General features: G+C 42.9%; 2 protein-coding genes across 5 annotated transcripts in view; both read right to left on the bottom strand.

Annotated features, from left to right (window-relative positions):
- drosha (drosha ribonuclease III) overlaps positions 1–13,560 on the bottom strand; it is a 57,998-nt gene extending 44,438 nt beyond the window's left edge. Inside the window, exons 1-14 of one of the 4 annotated variants that reach the window (XM_047817357.1) lie at positions 13,329–13,560; positions 12,195–12,935; positions 11,761–12,067; positions 11,428–11,569; positions 9,902–10,062; positions 8,463–8,543; positions 8,139–8,225; positions 7,460–7,546; positions 6,816–6,887; positions 6,609–6,690; positions 6,446–6,517; positions 5,146–5,315; positions 4,851–4,975; positions 2,416–2,515 (exon numbers count right to left, since the gene is read on the bottom strand). In XM_047817357.1, the coding sequence (XP_047673313.1) occupies positions 2,416–2,515; positions 4,851–4,975; positions 5,146–5,315; positions 6,446–6,517; positions 6,609–6,690; positions 6,816–6,887; positions 7,460–7,546; positions 8,139–8,225; positions 8,463–8,543; positions 9,902–10,062; positions 11,428–11,569; positions 11,761–12,067; positions 12,195–12,931 (2,223 nt within the window). In that variant the 5' untranslated portion in view covers positions 12,932–12,935; positions 13,329–13,560. Of the gene's footprint in view, positions 1–2,415; positions 2,516–4,850; positions 4,976–5,145; positions 5,316–6,445; positions 6,518–6,608; positions 6,691–6,815; positions 6,888–7,459; positions 7,547–8,138; positions 8,226–8,462; positions 8,544–9,901; positions 10,063–11,427; positions 11,570–11,760; positions 12,068–12,194; positions 12,939–13,328 lie in introns of all 4 variants that reach the window. The other 3 variants (XM_047817356.1, XM_047817355.1, XM_027176826.2) reach the window with 3 other exon arrangements.
- A 490-nt stretch (positions 13,561–14,050) lies between these two features.
- LOC113662145 (ras-related protein Rab-5C-like) lies at positions 14,051–19,215 on the bottom strand. The gene is made up of 6 exons (XM_027176830.2): positions 19,057–19,215; positions 18,191–18,412; positions 17,939–18,090; positions 17,672–17,794; positions 17,466–17,559; positions 14,051–14,775 (listed from the first exon to the last, which is right to left on the bottom strand). Exons 2-6 carry the CDS (start codon positions 18,339–18,341, stop codon positions 14,654–14,656), a joined length of 642 nt encoding a protein of 213 aa, XP_027032631.1. The 5' UTR covers positions 18,342–18,412; positions 19,057–19,215; the 3' UTR covers positions 14,051–14,653.
- Positions 19,216–20,876: the final 1,661 nt, after the last annotated feature.

Genomic DNA, 20,876 nt, shown 5'->3' with positions numbered 1-20,876 from the left:
ACACCACCACACACCCACACAGAGCCTCACACACACACACACACACACACACACACACACACACAGAGCCTCACACACACACACAGAGCCTCACACACACAGACCCTCACACACACACACAGACCCTCACACACACACACACACACACACACACAGACCCTCACAGACCCTCACAGACCCTCACAGACCCTCACACACACACACAGACCCTCACACACAGACCCTCACACACACACACACACACAGACCCTCACACACAGACCCTCACACACAGACCCTCACACACAGACCCTCACACACAGACCCTCACACACAGACACAGACCCTCACACACAGACACAGACCCTCACACACACACACAGACCCTCACACACACACACAGACCCTCACACACACACACAGACCCTCACACACACACACACAGACCCTCACACACACACACACAGACCCTCACACACACACACACAGACCCTCACACACACACACACACACACACTGACCCTCACACACACACACACACACACTGACCCTCACACACACACACACACACACAGACCCTCACACACACACACACACACACAGACCCTCACACAGACCCTCACGCACACACACACCCTCACACACCCTCACACACAGACCCTCACACACAGACCCACACACACACAGACCCTCACACACACACAGACCCTCACACACACACAGACCCTCACACACACACAGACCCTCACACACACACACAGACCCTCACACACAGACACACAGACCCTCACACACAGACACACAGACCCTCACACACAGACACACAGACCCTCACACACAGGACACACAGACCCTCACCCACAGGACACACAGACCCCTCACACACAGGTACACACAGAACCCTCACACACAGACACACAGACACTCACACACAGACACACAGACACACACACACAGACACACATACACTCACACACAGACACACAGACCCTCACACACACACACAGACCCTCACACACAGACACACAGACCCTCACACACAGACACACAGACCCTCACACACAGACACACAGACCCTCACACACACAGACACACAGACCCTCACACACAGACACACAGACCCTCACACACAGACACACAGACCCTCACACACAGACACACAGACCCTCACACACAGACACACAGACCCTCACACACAGACACACAGACCCTCACACACAGACACACAGACCCTCACACACAGACCCTCACACACACACAGACCCCTAGATCATGCATCCATCAGGTAATGAGGAGTTAAGACTCATTAGCAGTAATTTGGACATTTAACACTGTTCAGCATTCGACTCATTAGCCTGAGGAGATCAGGTCAGTGGGTAACAGGTACAGGGTGTAATTTTAGCCCAAAACAGAACTCACACTCCTATCGCCTGCAGCCGTACATCACACACTGGGATTGTCTCCTTCTTCTTCTGTGCGCGCGTGTGTGTGAGTGTGTGTGTGTGTATCCCTGGTTCTGTGTATCCCTGGTCAAGGTGCTTAAGCTACCTACATTTGTTAGCTTGGACCAAGTACAGTCGTGTTAGATTGTGTTAGAGTTCCTCATCGTTTTGACACTCACCTTTTTTTGTGCTGCTAGCAATCAATTTGTCAGAGCTCAGTGTATGTGTAAGACAACTGCTCACACACACACACACACACACACACACACACACACACACACACACACACACACACACACACACACACACACACACACACGCTTGTGAAAGCATGGTGCTTGTATACATCAGATTTTGGTATCAGTCCATAATTTAAGAATGTGTGTAAACGAGGAACATACTGGACCTAACACGAGCTTCCTCTCATAGGTTCTTTTACAAACAGTGTTTTTCTACCAAAGCGGGAGCACAATTTCCAAAGCTCCCTCTTCTACACCTCCTACACCGTTGTCACACTTCCTTCAGTCGCGCATTCTGTTTGTTCGGCTCCGGCTGTCAGCGGGAGACTGCAAATTACCCATGAGTCTCAGGACTGGGACTCCAGTTAGGGGATCAGAACAAAGGCATGCATACAAGTTTGAGGCATCAAACAACACACACACACACACACACACACACACACACACGGCCTCTGGAGATAGCAACTAGTGTGTACCTGCGGAGTGTGAAGGAACACGGGTTTCTGAAACGAGTACAAGTAAACACCAGCTCTCGCTGTATGGGGGAGGGGGAGGGGAACAACTAAATCACTTGCTAATGACTAGCCGCACATCTCGGAACTTCAAGGGCTGCATCTCGATGGCTCGGGTTCAAATCTACTTAGTACATCAGTCGGAGCACACACAGAATCCCACCAATGAGGTGGTGTGTATGAGGTCACTCGCACACACACTCGCGCACACACCTACCTCCTACCTCTCCTACCTACACCTACCTCTCTCTGGGTGAGCTTCTGTTTGTCGATCTGCTTCACTTTGGGGCTGTTAGCCAACAGGTGGCGTAGCTTCACGTAGCTCTTCCACAGTTTCTGGTATCTGCGGCAGACATTTACAATGTGAATCAGCGAAAACATACATAGCTTTCACACACAAACATTAATCTCAGCCAATCAGAACGCACGGTTATGATGTATATTATTCCACTGTCTAAGTAACAACCTCTCTCTGTCTATGTATCTCAAGACAATATAATGAAGTCCCTGCTGTCCATCCACACATTTATCATCTATTGAAACACACACACACACACACACACACACACACACACACCAGCACCATTCATTAAGATCATATGTTATTTAGTGTTAATTATAACTATTTACAGTTCTGTGAAATTTAGACTCTCTGTATGAAGCAGAATAAATCACCGAATCCTTCACGGTTCACTGCTACGGAACGCAGCCACATGTCAACTGGAATAAAGACTGATGTACTTCAGCTGTATGAACTCATTCATCATTCACGTTCACAACGGAATAGGTTCATGCTGACTAACATTAATAACCTTCACATCCACTGTACGTGCCCTGTAGGCCATGTAGGGACCAATCAGGGTCCAGGATTCAACAGCGGTGTGCGTCACAGCATACAGAGTAAGAATGATTACTGTGTTCAAGCCATGTTCAAATTTACTGGAGTTAATTATGAAACCCCGAGAATACTGAGATAACGACAACAGGAAATGAGATATTAATTCGAGGTATTGAGTTAAGTTGAGCGAATACAACATTAAAGTAGCACCTTTTTCTTACTAAACTAAAATTGAACTAAACTTGAACTAAAATTTCAGTGTCTTAATATAACGAGATAAATTAAAGTAATGACCATCTATAAAAAAGAAAACCCTGGGTGATGACCTAATCAAAAAAATCACGGGGAGCCTGTGCCTATCTCAGGCGTCATCGGGCATCAAGGCAGGATACACCCTGGACGGAGTGCCAACCCATCACAGGGCACACACACACACTCTCATTCACTCACGCAATCACACACTACGGACAATTTTCCAGAGATGCCAATCAACCTACCATGCATGTCTTTGGACCGGGGGAGGAAACCGGAGTACCCGGAGGAAACCCCCGAGGCACGGGGAGAACATGCAAACTCCACACACACAAGGCAGAGGTGGGAATCGAACCCCCAACCCTGGAGGTGTGAGGCTAACGAGCTAACCACTAAGCCCCCACATTACAAATTGAAATAACAAAATAGTTCACCAAAATAACAAGATAAGTGCACATAAATGAGATAGAAAATGAGATAATGAATTAACTGCATTTTAAATGAGATAACTCAAATTAAATGACATGCCAAAACAACAAATTTTACATTTATTTTAACTTTCTAAATTAATGAGACACTTCAAAATGATGACAAGCTGAAAAAACAGACAACTCATCCTAATGTATCATGAAATAATGAGATATCTTGGGAATTATGATATCCTGAAATAACGAGAGTAAAATATTGACCTCTTGAAATAACAAGAAACATCATAACTGGAAGAAAGAAAGAAAAAAAAAACGTAAAAAATACTGAAAATGTTAATTGAAAATAACAATATACTAATGTGTAACAATAAGATAAGTTGACAATTATTCTGCTTTTTACCATTAAGCCCTAATCAATCTTCTGACAGTTTTTAGCAAAACTCTGTGTGTGTGTGTCCCTTGCACCATATTGCACTGAAATTGCTCAGTTCCAGTAGGGCAAAAAATAATTGGACATGTCCCAAACGAAAAAATGTGACAAACACTAAAAAAAAAAATGCCGCTCGGTATCGACTCGCCCGAGAGCCGCTGGTTGTGTTTATCTGGTCTCAAAAGGCCAAAGTCTGCTATCTATTCTTAGATCAGAACACACACACACACACACACACACACACACAAACACTTTGAGGCTGAAATTTTTTTGCATCACACCTGATCTCTTCTTCAAACCATTACACACACACACACGCACACACACACATGCACACACACTAATTATTAATGTACCTTTAATAAAAGTAATTATAAACACCCTGATCAAAATACTTATTTTTTAGCTAACATCGCCATCTGTTGGCAAACATTTAAAGTGAGAGAGTGTGTGTGAGTGTGTGTGTGTGTGTGTGTGTGTGTGTGTCACACGCTTTCTCGGTAGATTTTTTCCTATTTGCTCATGTATTGACTATTGATCATATTTAGTTTAGATCAGAGTAGATTAGTAGTATTAATTTCAGATGGATGTGTTATACAAGATGAGTACTGTGATTTATTATTATATAGGATAATATTATAGCAATCAGATCAAAGGTTTCTTCTCTCTCTCTCTCTCTCTCACACACACACACACACACACACACACACACACACACACACACACTTACTGAGGGTCTCCGGCGTAGCTGAGCTGAGCCGGACGGATTCCGAAATGGACGATGATTGGGAACGTGATGACGTTTGGGTTAAACTGTTCTCGATCCAACTGGTCTATCCTCACCGAGCTGGGTTTCTGTCACCACACACCCACACACCCCCACACCCAAACACACACACACACACACACACACAGATAACTCTGATAGTTATTCTGTACATATACATGCTATCTGTTGTGAATACTACAAGCTACCAAGCTGTGACTCGGTGTGTGTGTGTGTGTGTCCCACTTGTGTGTTGTACCATGCCGGGGTTAGTAACGATCATTCCTTTACACTCCTCTGCATATTTCTGCCATTCAAGCTCCTCCCACTGTAGCATGTTAGCGATCTCCTCCTCTGGAACGAGTGGCTTGTTACTACGCAGCTGATACAATAGAACCTGGTGCATAGACAACACCTCTTTACCACCATCTGAAACACACACACATCAGGGAAGACCATCAAAAAGAGGTTGTAGTTCTATAATAAGTAGAGAAAAATTTTCTAAAGTCTTTTAAGAAGTGAGAACTTTTTAGAAGTGAGCATGACCAAAAGAAATAAGAGGATAAAGAAAGAGGAAAGAAAGGAAGATGACCAAAAAATAAGTACCCAGACAAAAGGAAGAGAGGATTAAGAGAAAGAGCAAAGTGGGCAAAGAAGGGCAGGAAAGGAGGATAGAAATAGGGATGTAAAGTACTGTATTTTCCGCACCATAAGGCGCACCGGATTATAAGGCGCATGCTAAAACATACGGTCTACAAAAAAAAGATAATGGAAGCAAAACAGCGAGTTTAGTTAAACTTTATTCTACTATTTAACAACACACATTATTTTTTAATCAATCTTCTCCCACATGTCCTCATCTTCTGTGTCTGAATTGAACAGCTGAGCGATTTCGCCATCAAACATGCCAGGTTCCCTCTCATCATCGTCTGAGTCAGTCTCATTGCCAGGTGGCTGTTCGGCAATGATGCCGGCTTTCGCGAAAGCTCGGACAACAGTTAAAGCAGATACCTTAACCCAGGCATCCACAATCTATTCACATATGGTGGTGTAACTCCCAGTCTTAGTAAAGGTGTGTTTGCCATCTGTGATCCTCGCCGCTCGCAACTTCACTTTGAACGCCCTGTTTACACATATGTCCAGCGGTTGAGCCTCATAAGCATGTCTCTTCACTGGTGCCATTTTCGGGGGTCCTTAAACAAACAAATGTTGTTTTTCAACATACCGGTAGTACACCTACCGGAGGCGTGGTGGAGGTAAGCGTACGTACTGTACACGTAATGTTCTCTAATTGGTTTATCGCTGCCAGCGTACGTAGTGTACGTATTACGTCCCTGTGTCAGCGGGAAATGGTCCGACAGTCAATCAAGCGGAGCGCTTACCAAAGTCACACAACAACATTCTTACAGATTTTTGGAACTCGGTGCACACATAAGGCGCACCGGATTATCAGGCGCATGGCCGATTTTTGAGAAAATTTAAGGCTCTTAGGTGCGCCTTATAATGCGGAAAATACGGTAAGAAAATATTTTTTTTTAAAAACAAAAGAAAGTACTGACCTGGTAAGAATCGCACAAAGCGAGGCATGAAGTGAAACCTCTGACAGGCAGAAGTCTCTGTTTCCTCTGGACCTGTGAGAAACATCACAAGAGTTTATAGCACAGAGCTCTGTTCTGACTGGCCAGGAGCACAGATCCACAGTGCAGGGCAATATTCTGGTACCTGTGAGGTTCCAGTCATACAGCTCCAGGATGTCCTGGAAGAGGTATGAAGAGAAAAGCTCCAGACCTTTCACACAGTAGTTCTACACACACACACACACACACACACACACACACACACACACACACACACACACACACACACACATTAGATAATAAATAAGTAAATGAAAAGAAAAGAGCTGATGGTGGCGTAGTGCAGGCTGACCTCAGGAGCCATCTCCTCTATGAAGTGAATGGTGTAATCAATGTTGAAGCGGATCACTCTGCACAGAGGGATCTGAGGAGACAACAGTAAAATAGACAGAATTAATCAAATATCATGCAGTTTGCGCTTTTGTGTTTTTCATCAATCACTGATCCCCACTGTTCCCCCAGACCAATCACAGATACCCACTGTTCCCCCAGACCAATCACAGATACCCACTGTTCCCCCAGACCAATCACTGATCCCCACTGTTCCCACCTGACCAATCACAGATCCCCACTGTTCCTCCAGACCAAAAAGTGATCCCCACTGTTCCCACCTGACCAATCACAGATCCCCACTGTTCCCCCCAAGCCAATCACAGATCCCCACTGTTCCCCCCAAGCCAATCACAGATCCCCACTGTTCCCCCCAAGCCAATCACAGATCCCCACTGTTCCCCCCAAGCCAATCACAGATCCCCACTGTTCCCCCCAAGCCAATCACAGATCCCCACTGTTCCCTCCAAGCCAATCACAGATCCCCATTGTTCCCCCCAGGCCAATCACAGATCCCCACTGTTCCTCCAGACCAATCACTGATTACATCCACCAATCATGTGACATAATCGCATTGTATTTGTCATTTATCCTTTCTGATCTTACGTTAGTGAGAGGAGTGTGTGAGAAAAGAGAAAATCCTTCAAACAGGTACTCGTGATCATCATACTCGATCACCGTCGGCCGATCCGTCTGAGAGAGAGAGAGAGAGAGAGACAGAGAGAGAGAGAGAGAGAGAGAGAGAGAGAGAGAGAGAGTTCAGAATTCTAACATACAACCGAGAATCGGCTCAGCTGATTAACAACAGTGATGATAGTGAGAGAGTGGGACAGAGAAAAAGACTAAAGCACTGCTGCATTGTTCTCGTTAAACTAATCCCCTGGTCAGCGAGTAGCTGTACAGCATTGTGAGTGATGTAAGTGAGATGCCAATGAAGGATGTTTTTTAGATAAAACAAATGTTGGGTGCCACTTAAGTATAATATTATGATTCCTATTTTATAGTTTTTATAAAAAATTCTATTTTTTGTCTATTTCACTGATTTATTTTTGAATAACTTCTGTAAAATCTTTGTAAACTTTGAACTGATTTTTATAAAAGTATACAAAGGCTCTATGAAATGCTTAAGATTATTATAATAAAACTAATATATCTCAAATGTCTTATTATTGTTATTAAACATTAGCCATTCGAGTTTGTCTGGTCAGTCGACCTGTTACGATTAGCTCAGGAATGATGATGTCACTGCAAACAACAAAACAACAAATAAAAAGCGACGACTCACCAGGAAGTTGGTGGGCGGAGACACGGTGATCCTGTAATGGAAGAGTTTTCCGGCGTTGTTGCTCATTGGACGACACAATTTCACCGTCTACGCCATTCCCGAAGAATTAAGAAAAGAAAAGAAGTAACAGTAGTGTTGTTAAGTATGATGAGACCGCACACAAATTATTGGCACCTCTCATGCCTTTCTACAGATAAAAAGACACATGATTGGGCGTAGTGATAGTATCGATTGTCATCCCATCAGTAAATAGTGTATATACACACCTTCTATACAATACTATACACTACACACATATTGATAACAACAACAAAACATGCCCACCTCTTCCCCGGGGTAAATACTGTGCCGGATTCCTGTGCGTCTGGCTTTAGCACTACACTTACACAGTGGGCCATCATTCATCTGCAAAAATAAATAAATATATAATAATTATTATTATATACACACATTGTCCTGCTTTGTCTGGACCAGAACAGGTGAAATGTACTGATGTTTTATAAATATACATTTATATTGCAAGAAAAAGTATAAAAAAAAAAAAAAACTAAAGGGTTAAAATAACTGGTTAAAACTGGTTTACTGCAGTAATTTGCCATAAAATGTGATCTGATTGCCATCTAATACACAACACCACAATGTGCTTATAACACCGAAAACACACAAACGATTCGTATCTCTCGTGTCTTTTATTGAACAAACCCATTAATCATTCACTGCTGAAGGAAAAAGGAAGTGAACCCAAGACTAATTACTTCAATGAAAGCTTATTTATGTCAGTAGCTTGGACACCTGGGGTCAAATGAGTGTAATAAGTTTGAAGGGGTGGATTAGAGTTACTTTGATCGATAAAAGATGCCTAAACATTTTAATATTGCTGTTTGTTAGATGCATGAAATGATGAAAAATGCTTTACAAAAAGCTCTCTGAAGACTTCCGATGAAGAGCATCTCAAAGTGTTTAGACATGCATTAATCAACTGTTAGACAAACTGCCTATAAATGGAGACTAGTACTGTGGCTACTCTTCCTAGGAGTGGGCGCCTAACCACCATGATCCCTAAAGCACGACGCAGAATCCTCAACGAAGTAAAGAAGAACCCTCGAGTAATAGCTACGGGCTTGAAGAAATCAATGCAGCTGGAAAACGTCTCTGTTCCTGAATCTACCATATGCGAGAGGACAGCGTACCGACATCATCCCAATGATCGGGCTTGCTTCGCTGCCTCAGCGCCTGGACCGCATGCCATCATCGAGAGAAAAATTAATTCCCAGGTTTACCAAAATATCCTATAGGATAATCTCAGGGTGAAAATCCACAGCCTGAATGTTAGTAGAAATTGTGTGGTGCAGCAACACAATGACCGAAGTAAATCTACCACAGACTGGCTTCAGAAAAACAAAACACGCCTTTAGGAGTGGCTCCGTCAGAGCCCAGACCGTAACCCTATAGAGATGCTGTGGAATGAGCTCAAGAGAGCTGTTCACACCAGACATCCTATAAATGTGTCTACGGAACGGAATGGTCGAAAATTCCTCCAGAACGTTGTGCAGGTCTGACCCAGAGCTACCAAAAGCTCTTGCTTGAATCCTTGCTCCCAAAGGAGGTCCGATCATCTATTAACTCCAAGGGTTCACTCATCTAATTCACTAGTGAATTAGATGAGGATCGGATCACATTTTATGACAAATTACTGACTCAGAAAATGAGTCATGTGTCATTGTTTCTATAGTAACAGCGCAGACCTGTGAGTGTGAACAAACCTGTCCCGGGTCGTTGTACCACAGCTCGTCATGCAGCCGGTCGGGGTGTGCTTTCTTTCGCTTGATCTCGGCGATCACGTCGAACACCTCAGAGTCGGAGCTGCTGGAGCAACTGCTGTCCCCATCTGAGTCGCACTCGGAGTCGCTCGAGCTCTCATCTGCTACACACACACACAGGATAACTGCTTCATGTACTGAATCAGAATGGAGATGAAACCTTTAATATTAATAACAACAACAACACTACATTATTGGATTCTAGGTAGGTGGGTGAGGAGGCAGAATTATGGAATAGTACATTATGGAACATAATATCGAATATGGAATTATAATCCTAAAACAAATATTTGTTAATGATGTAAGATTAATCATTTTAAACGTGAATGTGGGTAAAGAAAGGCAGGATTGCAGGTGGATGGAGACGTACAGTAATATGTAACATAATACACAAGATCGGTAGTGTGCGAGGTGTTAAGTAAGTGAGTATTTAAGAAGGCATGTTGATAAATAGACGCATGGGGTTTATAATTGCACATAGGTAAGGGTACAAGTGCACCAGCTAAGCACTACACAAGTGCGCATGTATACACATTAAAGGCAGGGTCTCCGATTTTTGAAAGCCAATGTTGACATTTGAAATCACCAAAACAAACACGCCCCTAACCCAAATGGGTCCCACCCCTGTATTGATAGCTCCGCCCACACATACATACATAACCCAGGCAACTAATGGAAAGAAATGTGTCTTTATCATAGATGAAGGGAAGAACAATACGATTACAGATAAACAAATAAGCAAAAATGACACACAAGCATAATCATGTAAAGGACAAAGGCATATATTAGTTCTGTGTAACAAAGCAAAACCAACGTTACTCACCTATCGAGAAGGAAAAAAGGGCCTCGGCGTCTTAAGTAAAGTCGGCCACATATTCACAGATTGGAGTTTCCCGAGTCAATAACTCCTGAGCTAAACGCTGTTACTACACAAAACGCGGTTGTAGCTGCCTCTCTACATTACTATGATAGAAAAGAGGTGTTATTTGTGTAGTAACAGCGTTTAGCTCAGGAGTTATTGACTCGGGAAACTCCAACCTGTGAATATGAGGCCGACTTTACTTAAGTTCAGTTCTCTCAGCGCTGGAAAGCTGATCATATATTAACACGTCCTACTTCTTGCCTTATCGTAAGCCTTTCTTCGCTTTCTTTCTTTGTTTTTATCGTCCATTTCAATGTTAAAACCGCTTTCAGCTAATGTCACACATGCGCAATGAACACTCTCTCTACTGCATATTGACAAGACACGCCCTTTTCTGCTCATTGGCTACACGGTCGTTTTTATTTTTGTTTAGTATTCGGCCCGACTCGGTTTTCTGAAGCATTTCTCAAAAATCGAGACCCTGCCTTTAACTATGTACAAAGTTTTTGCAGGTACCTTATTATTATTTAGGGCTATGTGTCTTTACTAGACGCTGAATGTTTGCAGTTCTTTTTCAAATGTCTGTGTGTGAAACAGAGAACTATACCGTGGTCCAGGTCCAGCTTGGTTTTGGGGGGTTCCCACCTTGGCCGGGAGGATTTGGCGCGTTCCTGACGTCGTCCGAGTTCCTCCTCAAATCGCTCGTACAGGTCCCTCAGTTTACTTGTCCCCACGACTGTTGAGTCGCCCTGGGAGAGAGATAAAGGGAGGAGTTTAAGAAGTAAATAAACAGTCCTGGCTGGAGTAGGTTAGATTAAAAGTGTTAGGCACTTCTTGTAACTCTTGCAAACTTTTTCTGTCATTGAGGTAAGAAAATAGCTGAGTAGTTGATATGTAGCTCGCAGATATGTGGGATTTAATAAAGCATTAATAACTTTACCACTTGGTCCATGGGGTCATTGGAATAATAGTTCTCGGCGTGAGTGCAGCGGATCCATGCCGGCTTCAGAATCTCTTCCTCGTCCTCATCCTCGGTCTCTTTGTAGCTTCTTTCTCGTCCGGCTGTCTCCACCCTCTTTTCCCTCTCCCTGTCCCGCTCTCTATCTCTGTCTCTTTCTCTCTCTCGGTCTCGGTCCTCCTCCGTTCGTCCACGTTTTCTCTCTCTGCTTCCTGAGCGGCTGCGAGGTCGTTTCCTGTGTCGGTCAGATGGAGGAGAGCCCCTGCTGTCCCGGTGACGATAGCGCTCCCTGGGCAAAGTAATACGGTTACGGCAGATACAATGACTGTACATGAACTGCTTTTCAGTAACTGTGTGAATGTCATGTTAGAAGCAGGGAATAAGAAATAATGAATGTTACTGGTTGAATCGCCCACCTGCTGCGCTCTCGGCTCCGGTGTCTCGGAGGGGTCCGGGCCCTTTCGTTCTCTGATCGGTACCGCCCTCCTTCCTGTCGTCTTCTGTCCGGACTCCGCCCTCGCTCCCGTCGCTCTCCGTGCCCACCGTACCCGCTGTACCCGTAGCTTTTGTGACGCCGTGTCCGATCGGGTGACTTGTCACTCTTGAAGTGATGGAAATGTTCCATAGGCTTGAAGGAACCAGATTCAGAGGAGGGGTAGAAATTAGGGTGTAGAGGGGGTAGGTGAGGCTGAGGATGGTAATTCATGGAGTAGGGAGGCTGAAAGGGCACAGGTGGAGGCATCGAAGGTGGAGGAGGAGGAGGTGGGACGTAAGGGTATGAGCCCTGAGAAGGGGCAGGGCTGCCTCCAGGGACAGTTAAATGAGGAGGGGGGAAACTAGGGGGTTCTGGGAAGCCCTGGTGAAGAGGAAGTGGAGGCGGAGGAAAAGGAGGGCGCAAGGGGCACTGTGGACCCTGAGGGGGAGCTGAGACAGGGTAGGGAGGGAATTCAGGACGAGGTGCCATGTTGGGTGTGTACGTGCTTGTGCACTGAGGGCTGTAGGTAGAACAGTGAGGTGTTGAGTGCTCATAGGGGTACGGAGGGGGCACAGAGGGTGCAAGAGGTTGAGGAGGGGGCAAACGCAGGGGGACAGGGGAGTAATTCTGAGGGGGAGGGCGGCCTCGTGGACATCCACGTCCAGGATGAAAGGACATGATCCTGAAACAAGGCCAAAATATGAAGACTATTAAACAGACATAAGAAAGAATAGTGCACTACATAGTCAGTCAGTCAGTCCACTTAGGAATCTGAATACCCACTGGACATATATTGTGCATGATGTAGGGACCCTTCTATAGGACCCTTACATCCTTACTGAAGGTATTTATTATGCAAAAGTATGCACACGCACGTGCACTTTATTCTAAAAGCAAACACAACACGTAAACAGCACTTAATAAACATCAGGACTCCGGTGTACATTTGTGCTCCTGATTATTTTTTATCTCTTTAACGTTTGTGACGTCTCAGACTCAGGGGGAAATCATGAGAAAATGTCATCGGTTCTATTTAAAACACACACACAAACAAAAAAAAATGAAGTGTGCCTACCTGCGCGTGCTAACCGCTAATCAAGCTAAATGTGCTAACGGGACAAAATCTCATCGATGTCGAACCAGAGGCAGCACGAGCCCGATAAAATATAAATAACAATTTTCTGTTTAAAGTCATGGAACTATGGTGTAGAAACACAGCGATAACACTTTGCTCTTATAGAGGATCCGGATTCCTATTAAAAGCCAAGAAAAAACAATCCTAAACCGCTTTCTTTTTCCTAGATAGGTGCACTACATAGGGCACAATCCAGCTCATATACACTCGTTCTAGGGCACTAGAAATCAACTACTAGAATCATTTGGGATACGGCCTGCGGCTTTTACCCGACAAGCTTAAAGAGATGGAGGAGAGTTTGGCCAATCAGATCGATGCATGTCAACATCAGCCAATAAACGTTGAGGACGCGCGTCCGTCGTTAAAACGCGTCAACTCGAAACACGATGTGGTGATAAAGGCGTTCCTACCGCGCTATGGACTTCCACAAGATTTCATGCCGTTATGTGACCGTAATGAATAGATGCTGGTTGTCATGGTAACGTTTTTATTGGGGTGGCTTAAGCCACTGTTCAATAAATCGGTGAGAAAAAAAATCATTCAGGACTTCAGCAAATATCAAACTTGTGACTAGAGTCCAAATCAGAAGTGTCAAATTTGCATATATATGAATATTCATAGCGTCTGTGTTTGAAACCAAGAAAAAAGACTGCACACAGATCTTTCCCTCCTTTTTTTATTTTCCTCTTTACAGATTGAAAAACTACAATGTTAAAAATGCTTCTTCAGGTATCAGAGGTAATGCTCTCTCGCTCTCTCTCTCTCTCTCTCTCACACACACACACACACACACACAACCCCGATGATAATGCCATGATGTCCACCATTGCAATAAAAACAATACTCATTCATGTACAAAATGATTAGGGTGCAAGATTCCCACCATGAGCTCTTCATTAAAGATTGTTACACACCAAAAAATAAGAACAAAAACTAAATAACAAAGGGGAGGAGGGAAAAGTGGTGCACGCACCACCCACCACCAAAACACTCACAGCTGTTTATTGTGTTTTTTAAAACGAGCCTCGAGACATAAATCAAGTTAGTATTTTCATACAATATGGATACACCGGACAGGAAGTGAAAGAGTGAGAGAGGAAGTGCTAGCTTATATGATTTCTGTAGGAAATAATGATCAAAAACATAATCTCTGAAAGAATCAATCATCATCATCATCATCATCACTATAAATGCCAGGCGCTCGTCTTCGGTTCCTCTGCGACTCTGTCTGGACCCTTTGCTACCAGAATAAACGAATCAGTGAATCAGTTGCAGCATTTGCCTGTGGAGCTCTGGTGGGCGGAGTCTTGGAGGTCCACACCTGTTCGACCCCGCCCACTGGCTCCACCTCCCCCAGCTTGAGGCTCGTTCTTCGGCAGCTTCTTCGCTGTAGGAGGGAGACAAGTGTATTAGAGAATGAGCAAATGATCATCAGCATGGGGCTTTTAGCCAATCAGATTCTCTAACCCAACGAGAGGGATAAGGGGTTGAGCTAAAGCTAAATCTAATCAGAAATCCAATCACTGATTTTTTTTTGTACATTTGTCACACTCAAATGATTGAGATCATTAAGCAAATTTTAATAGTAAATTAAAAAAAATGCAGTTTTAAAAGTGTTTCATTTATTAAGGGAAAAAAAGCCATCCAAACATGCCTGGCCTAACTGGCTGTGCCACCCTTGGAACTCAGGGGTTTGTGATCCTTGTCCAGCTGCATGATCCAAGTGCGCTTGAGCTGGACATTCACCCTCAGGGTTTTCTGGTAGAGAACAAATTGGCAAATGCGAGACGAGCCTTTGTGTTCTTTTTGGTCAGCAGTATCTTTCGCCTTTGAACCATCCCATGGACGCCATTTTTGCCCAGGCTTTTTCTTATTTTTTTTTTAATCATAAACACTGAACTTACTTGAGGCAATTGAGGCCTTCAGATCTTTAGATGTTGCTCTGGGTTCTTTGGATTAATTTTAGTAGGCCGGCCGGCCACTCCTGGGAAGGTTCACCGCTGTTCCGGATTTTCTCCATTCATGGATAATGGCTCTTACAATGGAGTCCCAAAACCTTAGAAATTGCTTTGTAACTCTTCCCAGACTGATACATATGTCACTTACTTTGTTTCTCATCTGCTTTTTAATTTCTTTAGACTACAGCATAATCAAGTTATCTTTGGGTAATAGTGAAATTTATTAGATCATCTTTTGAGTGTGACAAATATGTTTAAAAAAATAATTAACAAAATCATGTAAATACTTTTTCACGGCACTGTATGTGTCTATTGTGAGAGTCAAGTAGAGAATTTAGAAAGCTGACATTTGTGATTGGCTGAAGGGATTTAACTTAAGCTCCACCCTTTGTTGACAAAGATAAACATAAACATACATACACACAGTCCCTGACAAAAGTCTTGTCTCTTGTGTACAAATTGACCTGAAGTGCCGCTGAAATAGATTTCTAATCAAGATTTTTTTTTTAAACAAGAAATGACTCATTTTAATCCCAACAGCTTTTGTAATAATGTTTCGGTGCAAAACGAAACTGTCCAAAAAGTATTCTAATATTCACAGCTTGGTAAAGCCCACTGAGTCAATTTTTTGCAAAGACATAAGTGTTGTCGCCTTGTCATAGGAGCTTCACCTGGGACTAATGATGGATCACAATTAGGTCTCAGGTGTGTATAAAAAGAACCCCAGTACACTAGACCTTCACATCAACTGCAACTAGACCTCTGCAAACATGCCTAAGATTCACACTGAGACTAAAGTTTTGATTATCAAGAGGCTGAAGACCAGATCCACTGCTGATGTGGCAGACACCTTCAATGTGTCTCAGCGTCGAGTACAGAGGATAAAAAAAAAGATTTGAAGAGACTGGAGACGTTTTGGACAAGCCCAGGTCAGGCAGACCCCACAAGACAACTGCTCGAGAGGACCGAATTGGCTCAAAAATCCAAGGCCAGCCCATTTTCCACTGCAGCAGAGCTCCATGAGACCTGGTCACCTGAAGTCCCTGTGTCAACCAGAACAGTTTGTCGGATTCTGTCCCGAAATGTCCTCTAGGTCGAATCGGTGCCCAGAAGCCAGCACTAAACAAAAGACAATTGAAAAACCGTGTGGCATTTGCCAAGGCCCACAGCCTGCTAAAAGGACGGACGCTGGAAAAGTAGCAGAAGGTGGATTTTTGAAGTGGACAGTGAAGTTTGATGGCAGAAAAATCATGGTCTGGGGTTACATCCAGTATCGGGGTGTGCGAGAGATCTGCAGGGTGGAAGGCAACATCAATAGTCTAAAATACCAAGAAATCTTAGCTACCTCTTATATTCCCAACCATAAGAGGCCAAATTCTGCAGCAGGATGGGGCTCCATCGCATACTTCCATCTCCACGTCAAAGTTCCTCAAGGCTAAGAAAATCAAGATGCTCCAGGATTGGCCAGCCCAGTCACCAGACATGAGCATCATTGAGCATATGTGGGGTAGGATGAAAGAGGAAGCTTTGAAGACGAAACCAAAGAATAGTGATGAACTCTGGGACACATGCAAGACTGCTTTCTTTGCTATTCCTGATGACTTCATCAATAAATTGTATAAATCCTTGCCAAACCGCATGGATGCAGTCCTTTGAGCTCATGCAAATCATACGTGATAACTTTTGGACTTCACAGCACCACTACTTAATTTGCTGGCATATTTTTATATTTGCAGTACATTTGTTCAATTTCTGTATTGGCGACAAAACTTTTGTCTTGCCAAAGTTGGACCTTTCTGTCTGGATTAAATGATAAATCTTTTTTTTCAGTGAAACTATTTTATTTCAGTATTTTAATTTATTATTTTATTTTAAACATCATTTGGGAGGGTTTTAGCTTCTCATATGAGCTATTTCTAACACCAATTGATTCATTAAAAGTCAGGTTAATAGCAGGTGTTTCTACAAAATAGATAAGCGACAAGACTTTTGTCAGGGACTGTACAGCAAATTATTAAAGTCTGCATATATTTTTTTTCTAAAATGTCTTGGGTTGGCAATGTGTGTGTGTGTGTGTGTGTGTGTGTGTGTGTGTGTGTGTGTGTGTATTTTGACTTACCAATGGCCATAAATATCTCGTTGACGTTCATTGCTGTTTTGGCTGACGTCTCCATGAACAGCAGGCCATTATCGTCAGCGTACGCCTGCGCTTCCTGATCCGGTTAACACATAATAACGTTAAAATAGCAGTTTTTAAATCCAACACAACAGAAACACACACACACACACACACACACTGGTAAACACACATAGACACACACACACCTGGAAATCGACGGCTCTCTTGTTAGTGAGGTCAGCTTTATTTCCAGACAGGGCGATGACAATGTTGGGACTTGCCTGTTTCTGCAGCTCGTTCACCCAATTTTTCGCTCGTGCAAATGTGTCCTGCACACATGCACACACACACACACACACACACACACACACACATTAGTGAATGGGTGAGTGAAAGAATGAATGTATGAGTGAATGAGTGAATGTTTGAATGAGTGAATAATTAAGTGGATCAGTAGGTGTATATCCTCTCACAATATTAGTGATGTCGTAGACGATGATGGCTGCCTGAGCTCCTCTGTAGTACATCGGGGCCAGGCTGTGGTAGCGCTCCTGTCCGGCTGTGTCCCAAATCTCAAACTTTACTGTTGTGTCATCCAGGCACACAGTCTGTGTGAGGAAGGCCGCTAGACACACACACAAAATAAACAGTCTGAATTAGTCATTTAATCAATTTACATTCAATAATAAAAGTGATGATAACAGAACTGGTCATTGAGTAAGAACCTCCGATGGTGCTTTCCTGGTACTCGTGGAACTGGCCCTTGACAAAGCGCAGAACCAGACTGGACTTCCCCACAGCTGACTCGCCCAGAAGAACCAGCTTGAACTGGCATATCTTATTTCCTGTGGCCGGCCCGTTGGGTCGACCTGCCATGATGAAGCGCTGACGATGTGGATCCGAGTCTAGACGCTCAGACAGGAACGAGACAAGAATGTCGGATCGGTCTGGAACAACAAGACCAGTTTACATTATGATCATTTTCTCTGAGGTACTTGAAGCTTCTCAGGAGACCAATTTCCTCAAACAGCAGGGCAACATTTACCAACATTTACTCTTTATTGTTTATTACTGACCAATACAATACATTTAACTGTTTATACTGTTAAAAGGTATCGGTGTAACCGATCGCGGTACATCGACCGAGCGATATATCAACACTGCCCTTTTTTCTGTACTGCAGTTGGGAAATGAGAAGCTGATACTCTTACACTCACAGCTACTCTGAGACATCCATATAATCACGAATCGGTCACCAAGTGACGCAATTTCCGGGCAAAACTTAACTACTAAACTTTTATGTGCTAATTAATAAACCTTAGCGTTAATTTGGTGCTAGTTAGCGCTCTGGCTAAGCGTTGCTAAGCTACTGACAAATATCTGAGGCGCAGTTCGCATCACTTTTATATTTCACTCATGAAATGTTTACTTTTAATAGAAATGTCGTCCTATGTAGAAGTTTAGGAATGCCGTTAAAGTCCAGACGGAGCGCAAACTCACAGGCTAGCAGCTAGCCTAGCTAATGTTAGCTAACAGGCTAGCTGGGTAAACTCAATTTAACAAAAGACATCTTAAGCTGCAAGACACTCACCTAAACGTTTGTTTTTACTTTAAGTGAAGATGGACGAATTACGTTTGTAAATGTTCACACCGCAAGATGTCGGACTTTCCTCTTTCACTTGTTTCCTTGTCAAAACATGACAGTTGTTTTTCCCCGGTGTTTTTCCCCCACCTGTATTCACACAAAACCCGCCCTTCTTCGTTATGATTGGCTAACAATGTCTATGTCCTGCCCATGAGCTGAGAGTTCTAACCAATCCTGGTGCACAATACGTTATATTAGTAGCCAATCACCTACGGTTTTGTAGGGTTTAACGGAATCCAGGTGGGAAAATGAACCTCTTGTTTTGGCCTTATTTTCTATGAGCTAGCCAATCACTACGAGCCAATGCTAATTAAAGAAGAAACAAAAAAACCCGTAAGCTGTATCTTTGTAACTAACAAATTAACATCTCGGTTTATCAAGTACATTTGTTTATTTTTTATTTTTAATGATTGAAGAAAAAGAAAAAACAAAATAAAAGTGTGCTATTAGCTAATATTTATAGTTTGTATTATATCAAATCTTACGGAGGAAAACGATATATTTATCAATGTTATGTTTATTGAAGAAGCTCAGAGTTGTCAGAATAATTCTTTATTCTAATCACATTTATAATGATATATAAATGGACTTCGGTGTATAATTATGATAACAAGAACGAATATTCTACTTCCGGTTCCGTCCACGTAGTTGGGACATTTTTCCACAAGATGTCGCCAGATTCAAACTCTGAGTTTTTTTTTTTTTACACATTTCATTAAAAAACTATCCAAATTTGTCAAAAATGTTGTGTATTCATTATTAAATTTTATACATAACACTCATTAAAAACAAATATATATATATAGATAAATAAGGTCTGGTACAAAGAAGACTGTATTTAGCCTAGCACAGTGCTCTGTGCTCTGCTCTGTGGAAGTGGGCTAATATTTTTAGCAGTGCCCCATTTTCTACACAGGCCTGACGTCATCATTTCTATTCTGGTGGCTCTGTGTGTTCAGACAAAAGGGAAAAAATACATCTACTAAATTTGCTAGCACAAGCAAGCCTCAAGAAGCTTGTCTTATGCAATACAGCCTGGGAATATGGTGTGCTACTTTCCTGAAAAGAACACAAGTGTCGCTAACCCAAGGCTGTTAATTTGCTGTAACTGTAATGTTGCTAATGCTGATCTAAACCCTTACATACAAGTGAAACTGATTGAACATTTATCATTGTGGCAGATGATAAATTCACTGATTTTTTTTTTTTTACCACTTTAAAAATGACAAAAAACAAAATAAGTTAATTTAGACAGACATAGTTGGTGTAGTTTGTTTCTTAGGGATTTTTTTAATTAAATCCTGATATTCTTATGCGATTACAATTCACGTTCCAAACCCTCAGTGAGCTTTCAACTTTAGCTTTGAATATCATTAATTAAAAACAGTCTAATAAATGCGAATGTCCTGTGCCTCAGTCAGCTAAAGTAGAGTCTGTGCTCACACCAATGAATACATAGTAGTGAACAAGTATGAAACGTGTTATGCTGGTTGAGTGTGTGTGTGTGTGTGTGTGTGTGTGTGTGTGTGTGTGTGTGTGTGTGTGTGTGTGTGTGTGTGTGTGTGTGTGTGCGTGTGTGCGTGTGGTACTCAGTGTAAGGACATTAAGCCAAATGTCCTCTTCATCCTGACTCATGACTCTTAATAACCACCAGTGATGTGTTCATCTGAAGGACTTCTCAATATTTGATGTGCTGCGCATTTCATTTACATAATTGTGTATTAATATGGCACAAGTCTTTAATTTTAAACTGAATGACCCACCTC

This window comes from Tachysurus fulvidraco, chromosome 8, assembly GCF_022655615.1.
Source record: "Tachysurus fulvidraco isolate hzauxx_2018 chromosome 8, HZAU_PFXX_2.0, whole genome shotgun sequence".
Lineage (NCBI taxonomy): Eukaryota > Metazoa > Chordata > Actinopteri > Siluriformes > Bagridae > Tachysurus > Tachysurus fulvidraco.
Note: the sequence above shows the minus strand (reverse complement) of the source record. Positions and strands in the feature narration are given on the sequence as shown.

What these genes read in the sequence shown, in the direction of transcription:
- LOC113662145 (XM_027176830.2), bottom strand. Translation starts at nt 18,341, where the DNA reads ATGGCAGGTCGACCCAACGGGCCGGCCACAGGAAATAAGATATGCCAG. An exon ending in CCAGGAAAGCACCATCGGAG is followed by an intron (nt 18,091 to 18,190) that starts GTTCTTACTCAA and finishes GTGTGTGTCTAG; the next exon opens with CGGCCTTCCTCACACAGACT. An exon ending in CGAGATATTTATGGCCATTG is followed by an intron (nt 14,776 to 17,465) that starts GTAAGTCAAAAT and finishes TCCCTCCTACAG; the next exon opens with CGAAGAAGCTGCCGAAGAAC.